This window comes from Triticum urartu, chromosome 1A (genome assembly GCF_056163025.1).
Source record: "Triticum urartu cultivar PI428250 chromosome 1A, HENAU_Tu73, whole genome shotgun sequence".
NCBI classification, from domain to species: Eukaryota; Viridiplantae; Streptophyta; class Magnoliopsida; order Poales; family Poaceae; genus Triticum; species Triticum urartu.
The window spans coordinates 259,366,219-259,388,826 of record NC_141873.1 but is presented as its reverse complement, the minus strand read 5'-3'; the positions used below and the strand labels follow the sequence as shown (position 1 = coordinate 259,388,826).

Genomic DNA, 22,608 nt, shown 5'->3' with positions numbered 1-22,608 from the left:
GAGGCGAGGCCGGCGGTGGCATCGAGATCGAGGTCGATGGCGTCCTCCATGGCTGGTTGGGGGGCGGGAGCGCGCGCGGGCGGGAGTGTTTATGTGAAAAATGGGGGAAAATGATGGTGGCTGTCACCGACCGGCGGGCCCGGGGAAGGAGTAGACGCGCACGCGCGTCCATCTCGTGTCCGCGCCGACGCAAATCCGGCTTAAAATTAAGTCGGGAATGGGTCGCCCGCGGACGAAAAACGGACATACGTCCATTTGGATCGGCGCGTTGGGCGAACGAAATGAGTCGTCCCATTGGAGTTGCTCCAAGGATCTAGGAGTATATAGGAGTGTTATACTTGCAAAACCGCTAAAACGAAGAAAAGGGAAAAGAAGTCTAATTGGGGCCCTAAAACCAGTGACAGCCGCCGTCGCCGTGGACCCTCGGATCCGCAGGGCGCAGCCTTTCTCCCGTTTCACGCCGGAAGCAGAGCACCGCGCAACACCGCATCATGTCGGGCGCGGTGGCGGCGGCGCGAGTGCTGCCGAAGGCGGTGACCTTCGTGACGGGCAACGCCAAGAAGCTGGAGGAAGTCCGTGCGATTCTCGGCTCCTCCATCCCCTTCCAGTCCCTCAAACTCGACTGTAAGCTGAAGCTGGCTCCTGCTCTTTCTTCCACCCCCTCTACCTCTCCTCCATTTATGTATGTACAAGGTAGCAGCATATCAGTGAAAGGTTTAGTGCTAGAGTAAGGATGCCTAGGACTTGCTGGTTGATGGGAGTGGCGTGGCTGCGTAACCGTGGCTTCTTATGGTGCCCGAACCCTAGGATAACACCAATCTGTAGGTACTCCTATTTGACTTTGTTATCTGGATCATAAAAATTTGCTTTGTAGTTAGCGCACAACAAACATATAACGGGGAATTGGTTGTAGCTGAAAATTGTGAATTAGGAATAGTTGCTTCACAGCTTCGGTTACTGTCTCCTACTGTTTTAGCTTCATCGAACCGTACGTTTCCACGGATAATGATAAAACCATGTGTTTTCCATGTTTAATACTCCGTCCATCCCAAAATTCTTGTCTTAGATTTGTCTAAATACGGATGTATCAAGTCACGTTTTAGTATTAGATACATCCGTATCTAGACTAATCTAAGACAAGAATTTTGGGACGGAGGGAGTATTCACCCCCAAAATCTTGGGTGTCTTATAACCCAAATTTAGGACAGATGATGACATGTGCCCTTGTTGTTCCGCTTATTTTTCCTTCTTTAAATGGTGTCGATGTGCATCGATAATGTTTAGGGGAATAGCACACTGACTTTCTATGCCAAAATTATGCAACAGTTTAGGGGTATGTTTGGAGGGAACAGGTGGGAATGCAATAGCCAGTGGACTTGTGATTCATGTGATTAGTTACTGTTGTCATGTGGTCTTCATATTGCCTGTAATTATTTATCTATTGTATTCTGGTATTATTACTGGCTGAGAGGTAGGAAGTCCAGATTTTTAATAATTGTGAAGATATCGCATTTGCATTCTGGGATTCTAGTTAAGGTATAAAATCCAGATATTATGATCCATAGCAGTGACGAACCCTCTGATGGAATTGGAATCTGGACCCATACACTTGAATTAGGATCCTGATGCCCTACATATAATAATTCAGCTGGGGATGGACTAAGCGTGCTCATTTTAAATAGGCAATAGTGATATATCAAATTTCAAAATATGGTTCTGATGGAAATCATGCAAGTTCCTCTAAGTATGTGATTTCAGTTTTGAGAAGTAAGAAGTCATAAAAAAAGTAACACCGAAGAACTTGTTTTTTTTTATTGATGGTATTATTCTCTGTTAAATATCGCAGTGCCTGAGTTGCAAGGTGAGCCAGAGGACATATCTAAAGAGAAGGCCCGAATGGCTGCATCTCAGGTACCTCTATGTTTTTCTAATACTAGAATAATTATGCAGAGAATTTTTATTTAAGTTGTTTGAACTCTTGTTAATGAATCTGCATTCCTCTTTGAGTAGATAAATGGCCCTGTACTTGTCGAGGACACCTGTCTATGTTTCAATGCGCTCAAAGGTTTGCCAGGTAACCGATTTGCATTGTTCTTTCTTTTCACTTCCTAAATGAATTCAATGTGCTCTATATGATATAATTTTCTTTGTGCTGCAGGGCCCTATATGTAAGTCCTTTTCTTCTCCAGGCACTATAACATATTTTCTTATTACCAAGTTACAGATAATAAACATCCTTCACCACTATACCTTATTGAGAAAATGCTTTCAGATATCCAGTCTAACAAATCTCTTTGTTCCTTATCTGGATGTTTGCACACATGAATGTACAGAAAATGGTTTCTAGAGAAGATTGGGCATGAAGGTAATATGGCTACTCAATTCTTGTTTCGTTCTTTCTAATGTTTGACTTGGTGAACTCATGCATACTATTTCTGCAATTATAGGTTTGAACAATTTGTTAATAGCTTATGAAGACAAATCAGCTTTTGCTATGTGCATCTTTTCGCTTGCTCTTGGACCAGAGGAGGAACCGATCACATTTGTTGGAAAAACAGCAGTAAGATGTCACTTCTTGGAATTTTCATCTGAAGTATGATGTGTATGCCATATCCCTCTATAACCTGTATGCCTTGGAACTTGTATTTTTTGATGTATTTTGTTTATAAGTGAGTAAAGTAGTTTTTACATTCAACACAGAGAAACACTGTTATCTTGTTAGATTTTTTTTGAGGGGTTGTTATCTTGTTAGATTATCTTTCTTCATGTGCACCTTGGTTAAAGAAACACATCATAGCACTTTGATCTGTTCTGGTGCGTTATTTCAGCAAGGACAGTAAGATCTGACGCCATATTTTAGTAAGAAAAATGCAAGCGAGCGTGTTTGAGATTTCCTTCTCCATGTGCAGGGGAAAATTGTACCTGCCAGAGGCCCTGCTGATTTTGGATGGGACCCTGTATTCCAACCAGATGGATTTGAACAAACGTGAGTTTCATGATGATTTCCATTGCTTTCACGCATCACTTGCAATTATGTACTGACAGGTGGGCATGTAATACAGGTATGCTGAGATGCCCAAGTCAGAAAAGAATGAAATATCTCATAGGGCGAGAGCTCTTGCACTGGTGAAAGAGCATTTCGCTTCTGCCAATTATGAAGTTCAGAGTGGCTTGAATTCGTTTTCAAGCACCAAATGAGCAAAAGATTTCGTGTTAGAGAATCTTCCAAGCTCTCTAGTACTCGTTTCTCCTGCAACTTTTGGTGACTGTTATGATCAGATTGTGGATGTACTGAATTTTTGTCAGATGATGTTCTAGATGAATATTTTGCATCGTGTCTCTTTGCCAATTATGAAGTTCAGAGTGATGAACAAATTAGTGAATCTGTTTGCCAACACCATTCTTTCACACTACAATCCAGATTTTTCACACCAAACACACGCTGGCTGCGCATCTGCAGAAGCAGAAGCAGAAGGCAGCAAAGAATAAGTTAACTCATTATACATAATCTAACTGGATGCAAAAAACTGCAACCAACTTGTGCTACTGCTTAGGGCCTCCTAAGCTTAATGTTGACAGGCATCTCCTTGTAGGAGGTGACCTTCTCTGTGGCCCGCCGGAGCGGCCTCCCCAGCGACGACCTGCGTGGGAACTGCACCGATGAATCCAGCTCCCACGACATCTCCTTCTTGTCATCTCCACCGCCGGCGGTGAGCTGAACGTCCTCTATCTCGAACAAGTCTTCCCTGCGCCCACTCGGCTGAGGCGTTCTCATGGACTTGCTGCAGAAACAGCAAGAATCAGTGGCTGAACGGCGTTTCCTCCCAGATCGAACATTTGATGATTTTGACGAGCTTGTGGGTGTTACTTACCGCCTCTGTGCGCTCTCCCTCTCCTTGGACGCCGCCACCAGCTTCGTCGGCGCCACCGCAGGTCCCAGAGCTAGCAAAGAACATGCCAATCAGAATCAGTTAGCATGGCCACAAATGTGAAGAGATGTATGTGTCAAATACTGGTAGGGATATCATTGTTACATCGAGATCTCAGCAGCCTCTTCCGGCTGGCGTTGCAGGTAGACTTCTTGGCACTGGCGGCACGCGACGCATCCGAAGCGGGCTCCGCGTCTCCATCCTTGAGCTGTGCAGCTGCTGCAGCTCTGTCGGCAGCCAAGTGGCGTGCCGTCTCGTTCGCGCTCTTCTGTTGCTGGAGTCTGCTGCTCTTCAGCGCTTTCTTTGCCTCCTGTCATTAGGGGCATCGCGGTTCAGGGCACATGAACAGAAGCATCATGAACATTTGGCATCAGATGATATGATATACCTCAAGTTCCGATGATTTTACTTTGAGGGCAGCTCTGGAGCAGGTAAGCTCATGTTGTAGCGATTTCAGCTTCAGAAAGATAAGAAGAAAAACATCGGCTGATCAGATCTGAGAATGTCATGATCAAAATTTTCTCTATAAAATGTGAGCACATGTTGTCAAGATTGACCAAAGAAGCACCAACTTACCCTATTTTTGCCAAGATTTAGCTCCTGCGAAGCAAACATTTCAAGACAGAGATTAGCCTCGTGATGAACATGTTCAAGTCCACGGTTGGAAAACAGGGATAATGGAGTTTCTTGCAGGGATAACTTACTGCTAACATCTGGGAATTAGCCTGCGCAAGCTGCCAGTTTGCCAGCCGCAGATTCTGGAGCTCAGCCCCGCTCAGCTCTATGAACTTGCTGCACGCACCAAATCAAACCAAATAGAGTCAACACCAGAACACTCGCACATCAAGAAGCCCTATCCATCATAGACAAACGAGAACAATCGATGCAGGCAAATTACTCACTCTCTCTCCTCCAGGAGCTTCACAAGATCCGAGTTCTCCTGAAATTACAGAGACGGGGATTCGAGAAAAAGAAGCAGCGTTAGCGACCACGATCCATCATACTGATAATAACCAAGAAAAAAGAAAGACGGCGGACAAATCTTGCCTTGACCAACCGCGCGACTGCATCCACGCCGTCCGCGCACCTCGACCCGTCCTGATGCCCCTCATCGGCCGCCGCCTCCAGCGGCCGTCTCAGGTTGGTGATGTCGCAGAGCGTCTTCCTCCTCGCCGAGGTGGCGCCGAGCTTCCGCATGGCGGCCATGGCCGCCGCGTTCCTGGTCTGCGGCACCGCCGCTTGAGCCGGGTTGACCTGCTGTGGCGCAAGAACGGCGGTCTCCATGGGATTTCGGTCACGGGGACGGCCAAAGAGTGGGTCGCCAAGAAGGGAAGGGGAGAGATTGGGGAGCCGGAAGCTTGGGGGAGAGAGAGAGGGATTTGGTCGGTCGATGGATCGGAGATCGGAAGAAAGGGAAAGGGGCAACGGCTAGTAGGGGGGCAACGGATATATGAAGGGGCCGGCGTAACGTTCGAATCGGAGGGTTTGGATCAGGGGAGTGGACGGAGCGGATTGAGCCACGGAGGGAAGATCTACGGCTGTCGTATCAAGTGGGTATACTTGGGTAGAGACAACGGGTTTGGGTTTCACAAAGGCAGTAGGAGCCATGTTGGACGCTCCACCCGGCTATGCAATTTAGTTTAGGGCATCTTCAACGCTCCGGGACACTTTTTTGTCTGCGAACATGCTCATGGAGAGGGACAGTGGAAGTTGGTCATCCAACCTTTTCCGCGTATATTTCAAAGCGGATTTGAACAAACCAGATGATTCTCAATCAAACACGACGAAATTCACTTAAGTTCAGACATGATTTGCATAAAATGGACGGTATTTCATCCGTTCAAGTAAAAAAAAATTAAAATTAATTAAACTAGCTAACCTGGTACGTCGTCCCGAGCTGGCCGGCGACACCTTCGTCATCGTCCTGTTGTTGTCCGAGTAGTCCTTCCAGCTACGTAAGGGTGCTGCCGCAGCATCCCTGCCTAGCACTCGCAGAGGAGCCCCTCTACTTCCTCCTGTGTCGTGCGGAGAGCCGACTTAGCCAATGTTGACCATGATCAGGTGCCCTGTCGGCCTTGCCCCTATCGCGGTACCGAAGGTGTCGTTGAGTGACCACTCCTCGCTAATTACTTTGGTGATCCGGAAATGGAGAAAAAGGATTTTCGCCTTTTTCCTCAGAGGTGGCCCTGAGTTATCGAAGCGACGGGTGGATGGTGCCCTTTAAGCTAGGGTCTCAAACAAGCTTTTGTTAAATAATTAATTCCAGCTTGTGACCGGATCATAAATCAAACTGACACACGAAGAACACTTGCAATAAAAATAGGCATGGGCACGAGATCTGACGGGATCAAATATGATCTTAATTTGCGATCTAGAAGTCGCCCATCAAGATGTGCTTACTACGTATCGAAGTGGGGGATATGTGCAAATTACGTCTTGACCGGCGCGCGTCCTTTATCAAGAGTCAGTTGTCCAACCGAAGGCACTGTCTGTCACGCGGGGTTCCCTCGATAATTAATATTGCAATAATCAGACAAAAGCATTGGACGTTTATTGACTACACCTTTTGAATCCCCAGGGATATGATCCATGTTACCATATTAAAACCTTTCTGTCACTAGTGTTCAGAATAACACTTCACGGTCTCCCTGCCCTTTGTCTCTCCATGGCTCATTCTCCATGATCTTGGGTACCTGTAGGGATGAAGAACACAAATGAGACAAGAAACAACTATAGAAAAAATTTATGTTACGCATACGATATGCTAATTCAAAGTCCTTCCATTGATCCTCCAACAAATACTTCGGGTTGCAAGGCACTTGCCTCAACCCATACCTTATCGAGGAACCCACACATGGAGATCAGATCACACGGAGAGCACATTGAAGAACACATTATGAAGGTAGATTGATTGATAATATGTCTTACAATGGATGCCGTGTGTGATAGACGATTACAAATATGACTAGATGGAGGAGAACAATGGTGAAGATGAAGGTGGTGGCTATGGAGAAGGAAATGGCGGCGGCAAGGGTTGATGGAAATGAAGACGATGATGACTAATTGTTCTGCACTTCCCATGACTTGGTCCGTCATCCATTTTGGCCTTGACCCCCTTTATAAAGTTTGTTCAAGTGGATGAGGAGTCTCCGTTTCCATGTCATGCGACCGCTCATACGAGCTAGCGCGGTCGCATGGAACGCCGTCTTTTGCTCTGTTTCTCCAATTTACTCCTTTTCAAGTATTGGCTTGATTTCGTCCATAAATACTCCATTTCCCGCGGGAACAAAATAAAGAAAGATTTTTGGAATCCCATGCATTTATTAGTCATTGGTGGCAATAGCGGAGCGACTATCTCGGTTTTAATGAAATATATCAGTTTAAACTCAGGTTAGAGGAGTGTAAAAATAACACTCATCACTTGCCGATCTTGGCGAGCTCCCCATCAAGCTGGTGGTGGCCCTGCATGACCGTGTCTGTGATGGTCAGCGACTAGTCGCGAGCCTAGGCCTCCGTGAGGTTGGGGTTCGTGTGACCCATGCCGGCGCCTCATCGTATTTGGCAAACACTAAACGGCTTGTCGCGCTACCAACCACATCGCTCTCTCCTCCGTGGTGACGATGCTACGCGGCGACAAGGAGCCACCATTTCAGCGGCCATTGAGGCAGTGGAGGAGGCACCTACGCACCTTTGTAATCGTCGACAACACCTCCTCCTTCACAGCCAGAGGTGTGTTTCTCCGGAAGAACGCCGAAAAATCCTCAATGAGATTCACTCTAGAGATTGTGGTCACCATGCAAGTTCCTGGTCACTGGTCGCGAAAGCTTTTAGGCACGGATTTTTCTGGCTTAGCCCACACTGGCACAGAGCAGATATTTCGCACATGTGATGGTTGCTAGAGATATGCAAGACAAGACCATATGTCGGCTCAGGCTCTTTGGATGATTCCAATCACTTGGCCTTTTGCGATCTAGAGGCTTGACATGGTGGGACCCTTCAAGTCATTGTCTTGCAAGAAGACCCACCTCTTGGTCATTGTTGATAAGTTTACCAAGCGGGTAGAGCCAGAGCCCGTTAGCAGTTGCGTCACGGAGACAACAGTGAAGTTCTTGAAAAAGATCATTTATCGCTTCATATATCCTCACAGCATCATCATAGATAATGGCAGCAATCTCTCTAAAGGAGCAATGTAGAATTCTGCAAGAAGGAACATATCTGGCTTGATCTAGCGTGAATGGCACATCCGCAATCCAATGGGAAAGTAAAAGCGTGCAAACCAGGAGTTGTTGCATGGTATCAAACCCAAATTACACGTCCCCCTTGAGCGTACCGCGGGTTGTTGGGTTGAAAACTTGTTGCTGTGTTATGGAGCATAAAAACTACTCCCGACAGGTCAACAAGCTATACGTCGTTTTTCCTTGTGCATGGTGTAGAAGCTGTATTTCCAAGCGACATCTGTCATGACTCGCCAAGGATTTTTGCGTACGTGGAAACAAAAAACAATGCAGCTTCTCAAGATTCCCTTGATTCCTTGGAGGAAGTCTGCGATCTTGCAACATAATATCAGCAAGACCTACACTGCTATCATAGCCGTAGAGTCTGAAGTCGCACTTTTAAGGAGGATGACTTAGTACTACATCTTATACAAAAGCAGACTGGGATGCACAAGCTTTCCCCACCATGGGAGGGGCCTTTGGTTATCAGCAAAAATCTGCATAATGGGTCCTACCACTACTGTAGGAAGGTCCTAAGCGACACATATATAGGAGACCAATCGACCAAACTATGTGTGATGCATTAATCGCAAACAGTATCGTAATAAAATCGTCACCAATGAAACAGACTATGTGCAATGGTGGATCCATCAAGAACGATTCATATTAAAGTCATGTGTGCAAATCATGGCATACAGTTGATCCATACAAACTGTTTGTGATAAGCCAAAACAATAGAAACGGTCAGCGAGATTAAGGAGTGTGCGATAGATGGCACACATGTCACTCAGATGAACTATTTGCGATGAGCCAAAACAACAGAAATGGTCAGCCAGATCAAGGTGTCTGCGATAGATGACATACACGTCACTCGGATGAATTGTTTGTGATGAGCCAAAACAACATAAACGGTTAGCCAGATGAAGGTGTGTGCGATAGATGGCACACACGTCACTAGGATGTATTGTTTGCGATAAGCCAAAATAAACATAAATGATTCAGCTTAACCAGATGTGTGTGATACTCGACAAACATGTCAGTAATCAAAATTGTGTGGGAAGATCAATAATAACACAGACGATTCCTGCTAATAAGTTGTTTGTGTTGTGGGCAAACGCTTGCTGGTATACAATTGTCAGCGATTGATGAAATCATCACCGATGGGTTCCGTAGTTTAGTCCGTGTGCGATGTGGTTTGCTCTGTCTACACAAGATCTATGCTCTATCTACAGAACAACAACATCTATACTTACAAGAACATGATTGCATAACCAAATAAAACATCCAATTACATAAGTGACTATACATAACAGTTGCACAAATCTCAATAAACAATTGCATGCATACTAAACTAGAAGAACGATCAACTAATCATCTACTCCTTGTAACGCTGCCGCCACTGCTCTGTGGCTTGATCCCTCGCCTAGGGTAGGACGAAGGCATTTCCTCATGTCAATGATCTGCATGTACATCTTGTAGCTAGTGTACGCGTCCTTGGCCGCATTTGACATGTTTTTCATCAAGTCTCTGCACCCAGGCACTGTGCTAGACGGTCTTGTTCAAAGGGATCATACGATATTTCCTGCCTAAACGCTTCCGTCTGCAGCTACAAGCCATTATGGGCTCTGGCATAGTGGACTACGGTGTAGGGAACTGCCCAGGGTTAAGGGGACTTCTTCAGAAAAACTATGTCTCAATCTTCCGATCATCGAGGTGGTTGAGTCTTATGGGGAAAAGTGCGCAAACCTTTGCAGAGTGTATAAACTAATCATTATTAGCCATGTCCCTGGTTATGGAAAAAATTGAGTATCTAGAAGTGAATTATTGGTTGATCTCATCACCATATATTAATTTAATGAATTGGGTTCAATAATAACTTGGATTTTTTTTTGAAAGGAGGAACCATCTCATTAGTGGCGCAAACTTTGTAGCAATAATTTAATTAATTTGATGTAGGGAAAAATTAGCTTTATGCAAAAATAAACTTAAAGCCTCCACCATCCATATTGCATATAGAGGTAGAAATTTTATTATCATTCTATAGTGTGACTTTGCCAGCATACTCCATGTGGTGACCTACACGACTTGTTGGTGCAATATCTGCCTACTTTGTGTTTTGGAGATTGTTGGCAGAAATAGGTATGGACTAATTTGTTTGCTAGTGCACACAGAGACAAAAGGTCCATACATGACCGAAGAGAATCCTGTCTCCGGTGCTGAGTTCGAGGAACTTCACAGAAGCACTTTTGCGCTGAAGAGAGGAACGAACTATATGTGATGAAATCACATAGTCGAGAAGATTTATGTGAAGAAATCGACCCCTCGAAAGATTTGATTCGGTACTGTCGTCCCAAAAATTGACTGAAGTGATGGAAGTCAAAGACAAAGTGAAGACGTAGAATTCATTTTGTTGTTCTTCTTTCATTCTTTCGAGTCATAGGACCTTTGTACTATTAAGAGGGCCATAGGTTCTGGAAGCTTAGATCCGCTGTGATGCTTAGCCAAAACCTATGAAAATTGCGAGAGAAATCTCTTTGTGTTCCGAAAAAATACTTGCCAGCGAGAGACTATGATCTTCTTCGCTACAAGAGATTTGTCTCAGACCGAGGAGTTAGCATTGCTTGCTCCGCAAGCAATGTTACCGTTGTGCTCAAATCCGACCGTTGGACTCGTGTCATTCGGCCATCGGCTGATCCTGATGTCTAATTTGGTCATTTCCCATCAGGGAAGGTTGTGGCTATAAATAGCCACCCCGCTCCAACATTGTCCGTTGGCTGCTCCGCTTGAGATTTTTGAGAAGATTGATTTGAGCAACCCCTCTCCTAGTGATTTGATTTTAAGATCCACCGAGAGAAAAATCAAGAGCCCAAACTTAATTAGACACCGGTTTAGCATCACAGTAGTTCTGAGTGAGAGTTCTTGTACCTATTACTCTTGAGAGTTGTGCACTCTCTAGGCAGATAGGTTTCGACTTCAAGTGTTGAAGAGTCATTGTCTTCATCAAGCCTGATGTTTAGCAACCAAGAGTGATTGTGGTTCATGAAGGTCGACCAAAGGTTTGAAGATCGCCGACAAGGATCTACCACGAGTGAAATCAACATGAGTTTGATCAGCTTTGCGTTGAAGGAGAATAGGGTGAAGAGAGTTTATCTTCCGTGTTAAGTCACAACCCCTCTAACCAGACGTAGCCCTTTGGCAGAAGGGTGAACTAGTCTACCAAATCTCGGTGTCGCCATCGAGCACCACTGGTTCTATCTACTCTACTACATTTCCTTCAGCAGTTTATATTCGTGCTTTGTGCCGATAGATTACTTGATCATTTTGTTCTATTGTCATCATCCTGTGTATCTGTGTTCATCCTGATTCATCCTCATCGCCTGTATTCATTCATTACCATCTTATTCCTCGAATTATCTTGTGAAATCGTTCCATAGTATTTCTTTCACTGCGTACCATGATGTGTCTGTTGGGAAACGTTGCATGGAAAACAAAAAAAATTCTACGCACATGCAAGATCTATCCATGGAAATGCATAGCAACGAGAGGGGAGAGTGTGTCTATGTACCCTGGTAGACCATAAGCGAAAGCGTTTATCAACGCGGTTGATGTAGCCGTACACCTTCACGATCCGCCCGATCAAGTAGCGAACATACGACACCTCCGCGTTCAGCACACGTTCAGCTCGATGACGTCCTTGCCTTCTTGATCCAGCAACATTGGCGAAGTAGTAGATGAGTTCCGGCAGCACGACGGCGTGGTGATGGTGGTGATGCAACTATCTCCGCAGGGCTTCGCCAAGCACTATGAAAATATGACCGAGGATGAACTAGAGGGAAAGGGGCGTCGCACACGGCTAGGGAATCGTGGTGTGTGTTGCCCCTCTCCCTCCTCTCATATATATAGGTGGAGGGAGGACGGGAGGCAGCCCCTAGGGCGCCCCAAGTGGCCGGCGCCTGCCCTGGCTGAACCCCCCCTCCATATTTGTGCATGGGGGGAGGAAAGGGGGCTGCCTGCCTTTGGGGCTCCTCCCCCTTCCTTCCCTCCCTCTTTCATGCGTGGGCAAGGGGTGGAGGGGCTCACCAACCCCCTTGTGGGATGGTGTGCTTCCCCCCTTTGGCCCATAAGGCCCATCGGTTGCTGGTGGCCTCCCAGAACCCCTTCCGACACCCCGATAAAATACCCGGTACTTCCGAAACCTTTCCGGTGACCAAATACTATCATCCTATATATCAATCTTTACCTCCGGACCATTCTGGAGCTCCTCGTCATGTCCGTGATCTCATATGGGACTCCAAACAACATTCGGTCATCAACTCACATAACTCATACAATACTATATCATCAACGAACGTTAAGCGTGCGGACCCTACGGGTTCGAGAATGTTGTAGACATGACCGAGACACCTCTCCGATCATTAACCAATGGCGGAACCTGGATGCCCATATTGGTTCCAACATATTCTCAATAATCCCACACGGAGGTTCATGACTCTAGTGTACTGGCGGACCCCTCCCCCCACCTCACACACACACACAGACACACACACATCCCGCACCACCACAGCCACTCTGAGGCATGTCAAACTTTTTATGCAGTGAACATGTGACCAAAGGCGGAGTGTCGTGTTAAAATTTAAAAAAAATAGACATCATTCGACCATTTTTATACATTGATTGATTTCCTAGGGATTTAATGCGCAAAAATCAAATTTGAGCGACATGTGCACCAACATGGATTGCAAAATCATATGTGTCCCTGGGTGCATGTTTCCCTGTGCAAGAGATTTCAAAACATTGAGAATATAGATTTTTAAAATTCAGTAAATCCAAAACTTAGTTGAAATTCATGAAACTTATCATGGTGTCATATATGGACACCAGTAGACTGCGATATTATATTTTTTCGTCAAATTTGAGACCCGTTTTGATATAATCTTCTTACAAACGGGAGATTATTAAAAACTGGCAACCAATATCTCATATGGATTATTTATTCGGACCATGTGCGTTAGACCGTGCCATGCTTCGGTTAAGCAGTAAAACGGCATAATCAATCCTCAATAAACCAAAAAATATATGTGCTGCCGCATGCCCCGTGTGTCGTGCGAGCAAGGCGTGAGTTGACGGGACGCATGTGAGCACTCCACCATGCAGGCATACCGGGAGGCGTGCGTGAAGGTGTGCGTATTGACGGGAGGCGTGCGAGTAGCTGTGTGAGGTGCTGGTAGGAATGGCAGAAGTCCGCCCCGCATGCTCACCGAGAGGTGAGATAGCCTTTGATTGCCGACCGCCTCGCTTCCACTGGTCCGTATTAATTGCGCGCCCGAGCTGCCAGCCATAATAGGCAGCCTGATGCGGAGCATCCTACGGTCATCCCCATGGACCCACCATCGTCTCACGAAGTGCCAAGAGGACCCATGACTTGAGCTAGAGCTAGAGCTCTCGAGACCGAGGTGACTTCTCTCCTTAGTGATATTTCATATGATCCTCTCGAGACATGGCTACTACCTAAGTTCGAGATGTTGTGCGTGATTAGGTACCAAGAGGACCCTCCCGAAGATGCACGTGAAGACGGACAAGCCGCCAAGTTCACGGATGAAGAGAACCAACAAAAGGAGTCAAGAACAACTCCCAGGCCCCGGACATCCGGCCAAGACCCCGGACATCAGGCCCCTGGAAGCGTCTACAGCAGCAAGGAGCCAGCGGCCAAGCCTATAGGACCCGGACATCCAGCGTCCGGCCCGGACGTCCGCCCCCCGCCCGGAAATCCGGCCTCCCGTCCGGATATCCAGACAAGCTACAACAGAGAAAAGAATGGAACCCCCGCCAGCCCGGACATCCGGCCCCTCCAGCCCGGACATCCGGCCTTCCGCGAACACCCGGACGTCCGGCCTCCCCTGTCTGCGCACAGTGTAAGGGCCCGAGGCCCGTGTACCCCTTCGCCCACCTAGACTATATATACTCTTCTTCTACCTATGTTTTAGGGTTAGCGTTGTGATAGCTCATTTGAGAGATGGAGCTTCACTCATCCATATCAGATCTACTCCACGAGAGAGACCACGGCCCCTCTACGGAGAAGATCCACTTGGATTCAAGACCTCCTCGCGGAGAAGACCATCAAGACCTCCTCACGGAGAAGATCGTGCTACTTGTATCGTCCTTAGTTGTCCATGGATCTTGTATCTTCCTTTGTGTTCATGGATCTAGCATATGTGTGACTATTTCTTGTTGGTTTAGTGTTTCCTCTCGTGTTTCCCCTCGTGATTTCCCTCGTTTTCCCCCTCGTGTTCCTCGTGTTCTTCGCAGGATCCGCTCCTTTCGTGAAAGATCGGCCCCTAGGGTTCCTACCCTACATCATATTGGTATCAGAGCCACGTTGATCACGATTTCGAAGCATCCCCATTGTGTTTCTAGCCTTGTTTTTGTTGATTTCGTCCCTATTTTGAAAATTCCTCACAAAATAGCCCCAATTGTTTTTTGTGATTTGTTGGTGAGATGAAGTTTTGTTGGATTTGATCCGCGGATTTCGTGTGTTGCAGGTAGATCTAGTTTTGCTTCCACTTTCCCCAATTTCCATCCACAAATTCCTTTGAATTTTGCCCGGATTTGCCACCTTCCACGCGGAGTTCGTCCGGATCCAGAGCCCGGACATCCGGCCCCTGGCAGCAACATCTCCATCCACCGCCCCTTTTACCTCCATATTTCGCCAAATTTTGTTCCGGTGCCCACATATACTCCCGCATACCACCACCACTTCCGCATAGCACCACCATATACCACATACACAACAATCGCTTACCACTACCAACTCCGACAATTTTGTCACGTTTTGCCTTGAGAATTTGAATTGCGGTTCCGTGTCCTATTTGTGTTTCGGCTATTTAGGTACGGTTCGACATCAACATCACCACCGCTCATCTTCGCCATGGACGCGTCATCGACAACAACCACTTCACCAAATTTGACACCATCAACCGTTTCTTGCTTACAAGGAACCAACGAACGGTAACATCATCTTGGTATTGGATACATCATTCTTGCCATTACATTGATATCCATCATAGCCTTACTCCTTTGTGTCGCTTACCCATCGAGACTAGCCTTTGAGTATTGTCGGCAACGTGACTTATGCACATTAGTGATCATACTTCCCATAACATACATACATCATTGGTGCATATCTTAGTATCATCTCTTGTGTCACAAGGTTGTCATCGCATACACAATTGCTATCTTAGTTCGTGAAGCATTGCATGAGAAAAGAGCTCCAACAACAAAGATCCAAACAAGCTTTTAAGAAAAAGGGAAAGTGTTGGGGATATTACTACCAGTATGACCCGCCCAGGAGGGGCCGGGTCAGCCCTAATGGCGGGTTACACAAGAAACCCAATAAACATTCAAGATGATAGCTTATTAAACATATAGAAGGCCCAAAGGCCTGGGGCCGGCTTAAGGCCCGATATTGTAAACCGCCATATGCAAGGAAAGACTTGTAAGGAAAGGCATGTAAAGGAAGTCACCGAGCCGGACACGATTATGAGCCGGCCGGGACTCTATAGGCCACCAGGCATCAACCCATGTATATAAGGGGACGACCCGGTGGCGGCTTAGGGGAAGAAAGAACGAGATCAATAACCAAGCCAGCGAGCTGAGCCCCTTGGAGATCGAAACCTCAGCAATACCAATCCCAACTAGACGTAGGCTTTTACCTTCATCGTAAGGGGCCGAACTAGTATAAAAGCTCTCTCGTGTACTTTGTCCTGATTAACCCCTTTAAGCTTCCTAGTGCGATGGCTCTACGACTAAGTCCTTGCCCTAGGACATCTGCCGTGTCAACTCCACGACAGTTGGCGCCCACTGTGGGGCCAATGCACGGTGGATTTGATTTCTTGAAGGGCAACTTTGAAGGGCTCAAGGGATACGCTGTGGGCCGGATGACCAAGAATCGTCACGGCAAGCTCTACATCGACGACGAAGGCTGGGGCCCCGAGGCCGGCTCAATCGAGTACGGGTACCGGGTCCCCTTTGGCGGAATTCACGTCTTCATCAGCCGGATCGGTGAGTTGGGCCCTGAGCCGGATGTCCACACCAACCTCATCGAAATGGCTCAGCGCGCCAGGACCACCCGTGTTCAATCTGTCGTGAAGCATGCCTTCGTAGGCTGCATACACGATGGTGAATACTCCGAAGGTTCAGTGGAAGGCGGGGAGACGGCCATCTGCTCTGATACTGCATCATCAACAGGTGAGACGGACTCATTGTACCAGCTGCAAGACGGCATGCTCGGGGGCTGTTCCGATGGCAGCAGTATTCCGGACCCCCTTGAGCCGCCGAATTGGGCCGGAGTCTTCATGGCGGGTACGCAGCCCTGGCAGAACTCTACCGCGGTGGCAGCAGCAGCCTGGTCAGGAGACCCCGCGCGCCCACCGGCTCAGATTCTAATGGACCTCATGGATAGGTTGACTGCTCTGTTAACCGTCGTGGTAGAGCCGGCGGATAAAGCCCAGCACGACGCAAAAGTGGCGCGCATGCGGGAGGAGATGGTGCAAACTAAGGAAAATCTAGCCGCAGAGGAAACTCGGATGGCAGTAGAACGAGCAGCTCTGGATGCTCGTGCTCAGCAACTTCAAGCAGAAACTTTCCGGCTCTTGGTGGATCTTAACGCATCAAACGAGGTCATGAGGAGGAGGCATCAGAAAACTCAGTCGCGTCTACCTTTAACGCTCGATTCGAGGAACCTGTTCCATACACCCGGGGTTGGGGGGAGCAACCCGCCGGAGGCAAACCGGGTCACGACACCCGGTGCACCAGTTCAGCCACGCGCCATGGAGCCACCTCGTATAAATACAGCTCCTCCTTGTTATGTGTCAACACCTCCGGGTCACTTCTCCAATCCTCTGGAAAACCTCATCGCAGCGTTGGCTCGTTTGGCGGCTCTCCCAATGGAAGGTGACTCGCCAGCAGCAATTGAAACCCGGAGGGTAAGAGAACTACTTCAGACAGCTCTGGCCCAGCAGGATGCATACTCCTACAGTTGAGACAGGATCCATTCAACTCCTCGCCCAAGCCGGAGCCCGAGTTATAGTAGGCACATGGAGTCTGCAGAGATGTCAAGTAATGCTCAACGCCACAACCGACCATTTAGGCGTGAGCCGGTGCGGGTTGGAGCCCTTAACTTGGAGGATCAAGAGAGGATTCGTCAAGAGGCGGAACGAGCGGCTCAAATGGCGGCAGAACAGGCGGCTCATCAAACCTTTCCGGCTTATCCAGCAACCTCGGTTGAGGCAGGAGTGGCCACAAGAACCGGAGGCGTGCCTTGCTTGGCACCGGCCATACGCAATGAGCGGTTGCCAAAGGATTTCAAGGGGCCTCGTAAGGTGCCTAATTACACGGCTGACCTACAGCCGGGGGCTTGGATTGAGAGTTATGAGATGGCTATGGAACTATTGGAGGTTAGCAACGCTGCAATGGCCAAGTATTTTACCATGATGTTGGATGGAACAGCTCAGACTTGGTTGAAGGGATTGCCACCCAATTCTATCGGCTCATGGGCAGAGTTGAAAGCGCGGTTCATCCAGAACTTCAAGGACACGTGTAAGCAGCTAATGTCGATTGTGGACCTGACCAATTGCAAGCAAGAGGATGGTGAATCTATGACCCATTGGGTGCGCCGGGTCAAGGAGATAATACACTCATCTGATAAGATGGATGCCGGCTCAGCAGTTTTAATGTTGGAGAAAAATTGCCGTTTTGAACCTCTGAAGCAGAAGCTGGGGCGGCTCAAACTTGACTGTAATGACATGGGAACGTTGATGGCGGCTCTTGTCAAGTATGCTGATTCAGATACCACCAAGGACCCGGTGTCTGACGAAGAAAAGGCAACAAAAGGAAAGAAGAACGGCAACGGCAAGGGTCACCAGCATAACCCGGCAAATCAGAGAGGTAATAAATGTAAGGTTGATGAGTTTGTTGCTAATACTAATGCGCAGGGTGGTAATCAGCGGTGCAAGGGCAGACAACCCCCTTGATCGGGCGGGTCAGGCCCCACCCTTGAGCAGTTGTTGAATGAACCTTGTCCAAAGCACGACACCCGGGAGAAACCAGCCACCCACTTGTGGAAGGATTGCACGATCATGAAGGCATTTAAAAATTCAAATGTGTTTGATGGGGGTCACGGCCCGGGCGCCGATTCAGGTGGAGGCGGCTTTCAGGGCCCGGGAGCCGGCTCATGCGGAGGAGGTTTTCACGGTCAAGGTTATCCTGGTCACCAAGGAGGATATAATCAGCAACCCGGCCAGGGTAATCAGCAGCAGCAATCCGGTTATCAAAGCAACTCGAAGCAGCTGAGTAGTGGGCAATATCATGTGTTTACCACCAGCTTATGTAAGAGGGACCAGAAACTTCACAAGAGAGCCGTCAATGCTGTTGAGCCGGCGGTTCCATGTTATCTACGTTGGTCAGAGCAGCCTATTGTGTGGAGCAGAGAGGATCACCCACCCCGGGTTGATAATCCGGGTCACTTGGCTTTGGTGGTGGCGCCTCAGGTTGGTGGATACAAGTTTACTAAGGTACTCATGGATGGAGGCAGCAGCATCAACATCCTCTACTATGAGACGTTCCGCCGGATGGGATTGACTGATAAAAACCTTAAACAATCCAACACTGTTTTTCATGGTGTGGTACCTGGTAAGTCGGCATACCCAGTTGGTAAGATTGAGCTGGAAGTAGCCTTTGGGGATAAGTATGACTCCAGAGCGGAAAAATTAACCTTTGAGGTGGTTAAGATCAAGAGCCCATATCATGCTTTGTTTGGGCGGCTGGCTTATGCCAAGTTCATGGCTCGGCCGTGTTACGTGTATTTGCAGCTCAAGATGTCGGGTCATAAAGGCACCATTACAGTACATGGGAGCCGGAAGATAGCCTTGGAGTGTGAAGAAGGTGATGCTGCCTATACTGAATCTGTTTGTGCAACAGAGGAGTTAAAATTTTACAAGGATCATGTTGACCCGGCAGCCATGACGTCATTAAAGAAACCAACAACAGAGCATGAGCCAGAGTTGAAATTCAAATCAGCTGATGACACTAAGATGGTTGACTTTGCACCTGGCGACTCATCCAAACAGTTCATCATCAGCGCAAACTTGGATCCAAAATAGGAAAGCACGCTCATCGAGTTCATCCATGAGAACCGGGACATCTTTGCATGGAAACCTTCAGACATGCCGGGTGTCCCGAGGGAACTCGCTGAGCACACTCTTAATATCGATCCAAAGTTCAAACCTGTCAGACAGTTTCTCCGATGGTTCAATGAAGAAAGGCGCAAGGCCATTGGAGAAGAGGTGGCCCAGCTCTTGGCAGCCGGGTTCATTGTGGAGGTCTTTCACCCCGAATGGTTAGATAACCCGGTGCTTGTACTAAAAAAAATGGCACCTGGCCTATGTGTGTGGATTACACCGATCTGAACAAAGCTTGTCCGGCTGATCCTTTTGCTCTCCCCCGTATTGATCAGATCATTGATGCTACGGCGAGTTGCACACGTTTGAGTTTCTTGGATGCTTATTCCGGTTATCATCAGATTAAGATGGCGGTTATGGATCAGGAGAAGACAACTTTTATTACTCCCTTTGGAGCTTTCTGCTATGTGTCTATGCCTTTCGGGCTTAAGAGTGCCCAGGCGACCTACCAGCGGTGTGTGCAAAATTGTCTTCACGATCAGATTGGGCGTAATGTTCATGCTTATGTGGATGACATAGTGGTGAAATCCAGGAAGGAGGAAACCTTGATCACAGATCTGAAAGAGACTTTTGATAATCTCCGGGTCTACAAGTGCTTAACCCGGCCAAGTGTGTTTTTGGAGCCCAGCCGGCAAGCTTTTGGGGTCTTTTGGTGTCCAACAGAGGCATTGAAGCTAACCCGGATAAAATCAAGGCAATTACATCCCTAGCCAAACCAACATGCATCAATGATGTCCAATGGCTGGCGGGTCGAGTTGCTGCTTTGAGCCGGTTCATAAGCCGGTTAGGGGAAAAGGCAATGCCTCTATATCAGATGATGAAGAAAACATATGCTTTTGTTTGGAGCGATGCTGCGAATGCCGCTTTTGAGGATCTGAAGACACAGCTTGCTGAGCCGCCAGTCCTGGCTGCTCCAATTGAGAAAGAGCCGCTATTATTGTACGTGGCTGCCAACTCACGAGCTGTTAGTGTGGCTATTGTGGTAGAGCGTAAGGAGGCTGGAAAAGAGCATCCGATTCAACGGCCGGTTTATTATGTCAGTGAAGTGCTAATTGAATCTAAACAACGATATCCACATTGGCAGAAGCTTGTATATGGGGTGTTCATGGCAAGCCGGAAGATTAAGCATTACTTTCAGGGACATCCAATCACTGTGGTTAGCTCTGCTCCTTTGGGAGACATTATTCAAAATAGAGAAGCCACTGGGCGAGTCGCCAAGTGGGCAATTGAGCTCGGGTCTCATGGGTTGAGGTATGTTCCACGTACTGCAATTAAGTCTCAAGCCCTGGTTGACTTCATCAATGACTGGACAGAGATGCAGATGCCAGAAGAGAAGCCAGACAACACGTATTGGACTATTCATTTTGATGGGTCCAGGCAGTTGGAAGGCTCGGGGGCTGGAGTCGTGCTAACTTCCCCACGAGGTGACAAATTTTGTTATGTGTTACGATTGATGTTTCCTTGCACTAACAACGCAACAGAGTATGAAGCCTTGATCCATCGTCTTCGAGTGGCAAAAGAGATGAGCTTGAGTCGGGTCAGATGTCTTGGCGACTTGGATCTAGTGGCTCAACAAGTATCTGGCAAATGGGATTCCAAGGACCCTCTCATGGCGGCTTATCGCCGAGAGGTTGATGCTGTTGCAGGACGTTTTAAAGGTTATCAGGTGGAGCACATTGACCGTCAAAAGAATGAAGCAGCTGATGCTTTAAGCCGGCTGGGGTCTCAGCGTAAGCCGGTGCCACCTAACACCTTTTTGGATGTTTTGCATAACCCCTCTGTCAAGTTGCCCACAGAAGAAGATTTAGCTGTTCCTGACCCAGAGGCACAGTTGGTAGCGGCTCTTCATGTCATCCCAGATTGGACGGTGCCGTTCTTGGCTTACATGACCAGGAGAGAGTTGCCAGCGGATGAGACCCTAGCTCGACAGATAACCCGGCGATCTAAGTCCATGACGATTTCAGATGGAGAGTTATATCATCGCAGTGTTTCCAGAGCGTTTCAACGGTGTGTTTCCCCCGAAGAAGGTCAAGAAATCCTTCGTGAGATCCATGAAGGCGATTGTGGTCATCACGCCAGGTCAAATCTTTAGTGGCCAAGGCGTTTCGTCATGGTTTTTACTGGTTGACGGCTCACGCTGATGCAGAAGATCTGGTCAGTAGATGTGATGGATGTCAAAAATTTGCACGACAAGCGCATGTGTCGGCTCAAGAGCTCCGGATGATTCCAATCACTTGGCCGTTTGTGGTCTGGGGGCTTGACATGGTGGGACCTTTCAAAAGGTCTAAGGATAAAAAGACACATCTCCTGGTGGCAGATGATAAATTCACCAAGTGGGTTGAGGTGGAGCCTGTGAGTAAATGTGACGCAGCCACGACAGTTCAGTTCCTGAAAAAAGTGATTTTCCGTTTCGGTTTTCCACACAGTATTATCACTGACAATGGCACTAATCTGTCCCAAGGGGCTATGGAAGAGTTTTGTCAACGAGAACACATCTGGCTTGATGTTCCTTTTGTAGCTCATCCTCAATCCAATGGTCAAGCTGAGAGAGCCAATCAGGAAATTTTGAAAGGGCTCAAACCCCGGCTTATGGTTCCTTTACAGCGAACGCCGGGTTGTTGGGTAGAGGAATTACCCTCGGTGTTATGGAGTATCAACACTACGCCCAATAGGTCTACGGGTTACACACCTTTCTTCATGGTTTATGGAGCAGAAGCAGTATTGCCTAGTGACATCCGTCATGACTCGCCCCGTGTGGCGGCTTGTGTTGAAGCTAATAATGAGCAGGCAAGACAGGATGCACTGGACTTTTTGGATGAAGAAAGAGACTTAGCAGCGGCCCGGTCAGCAATTTATCAACAGGATCTGCACCGATACCACAGCCGCCGGGAAGTCCAGGACTTCTCAAGAAGGCGACTTGGTGCTCCGACTCATCCAGGATCTCTCAGATGCACACAAGTTCTCCCCACCTTGGGAAGGACCCTTTGTGGTCAGTAAGAATTTAAACAACGGGTCATATTACCTCATTGATGTTCGAGAGCACGCAGACTCACGTAAGTCAGAGGAGGAGACCCGCCGGCCATGGAACATTGCTCAACTTCGGCCATACTACACCTGAGCCACCGGCTCTCATCATGTACATACGTTCACATTGTATATATCGTGATAAGCAATAAAGTAAGACCATCGGTCTCTTTTCTTTTCAAAGATTATATGTCTTTTCTCATTTTC

The 22,608-nt window shown here is 47.7% G+C and overlaps 2 protein-coding genes across 2 annotated transcripts; one reads left to right on the top strand and one right to left on the bottom strand.

The window, feature by feature from the left end:
• Positions 1-352: 352 nt before the first annotated feature.
• On the top strand, positions 353-3,332 carry LOC125508294 (Inosine triphosphate pyrophosphatase family protein). The gene is made up of 8 exons (XM_048672955.2): positions 353-624; positions 1,847-1,911; positions 2,011-2,074; positions 2,159-2,168; positions 2,334-2,365; positions 2,448-2,560; positions 2,910-2,986; positions 3,063-3,332. Exons 1-8 carry the CDS (start codon positions 492-494, stop codon positions 3,196-3,198), a joined length of 630 nt encoding a protein of 209 aa, XP_048528912.1. The 5' UTR covers positions 353-491; the 3' UTR covers positions 3,199-3,332.
• A 32-nt stretch (positions 3,333-3,364) lies between these two features.
• On the bottom strand, positions 3,365-5,369 carry LOC125508283 (uncharacterized). The gene is made up of 8 exons (XM_048672946.2): positions 4,977-5,369; positions 4,832-4,869; positions 4,634-4,721; positions 4,506-4,529; positions 4,318-4,386; positions 4,035-4,239; positions 3,873-3,942; positions 3,365-3,782 (listed from the first exon to the last, which is right to left on the bottom strand). The coding sequence occupies exons 1-8, from the start codon at positions 5,211-5,213 to the stop codon at positions 3,551-3,553; spliced, it is 963 nt and encodes a 320-aa protein (XP_048528903.1). The 5' UTR covers positions 5,214-5,369; the 3' UTR covers positions 3,365-3,550.
• Positions 5,370-22,608: the final 17,239 nt, after the last annotated feature.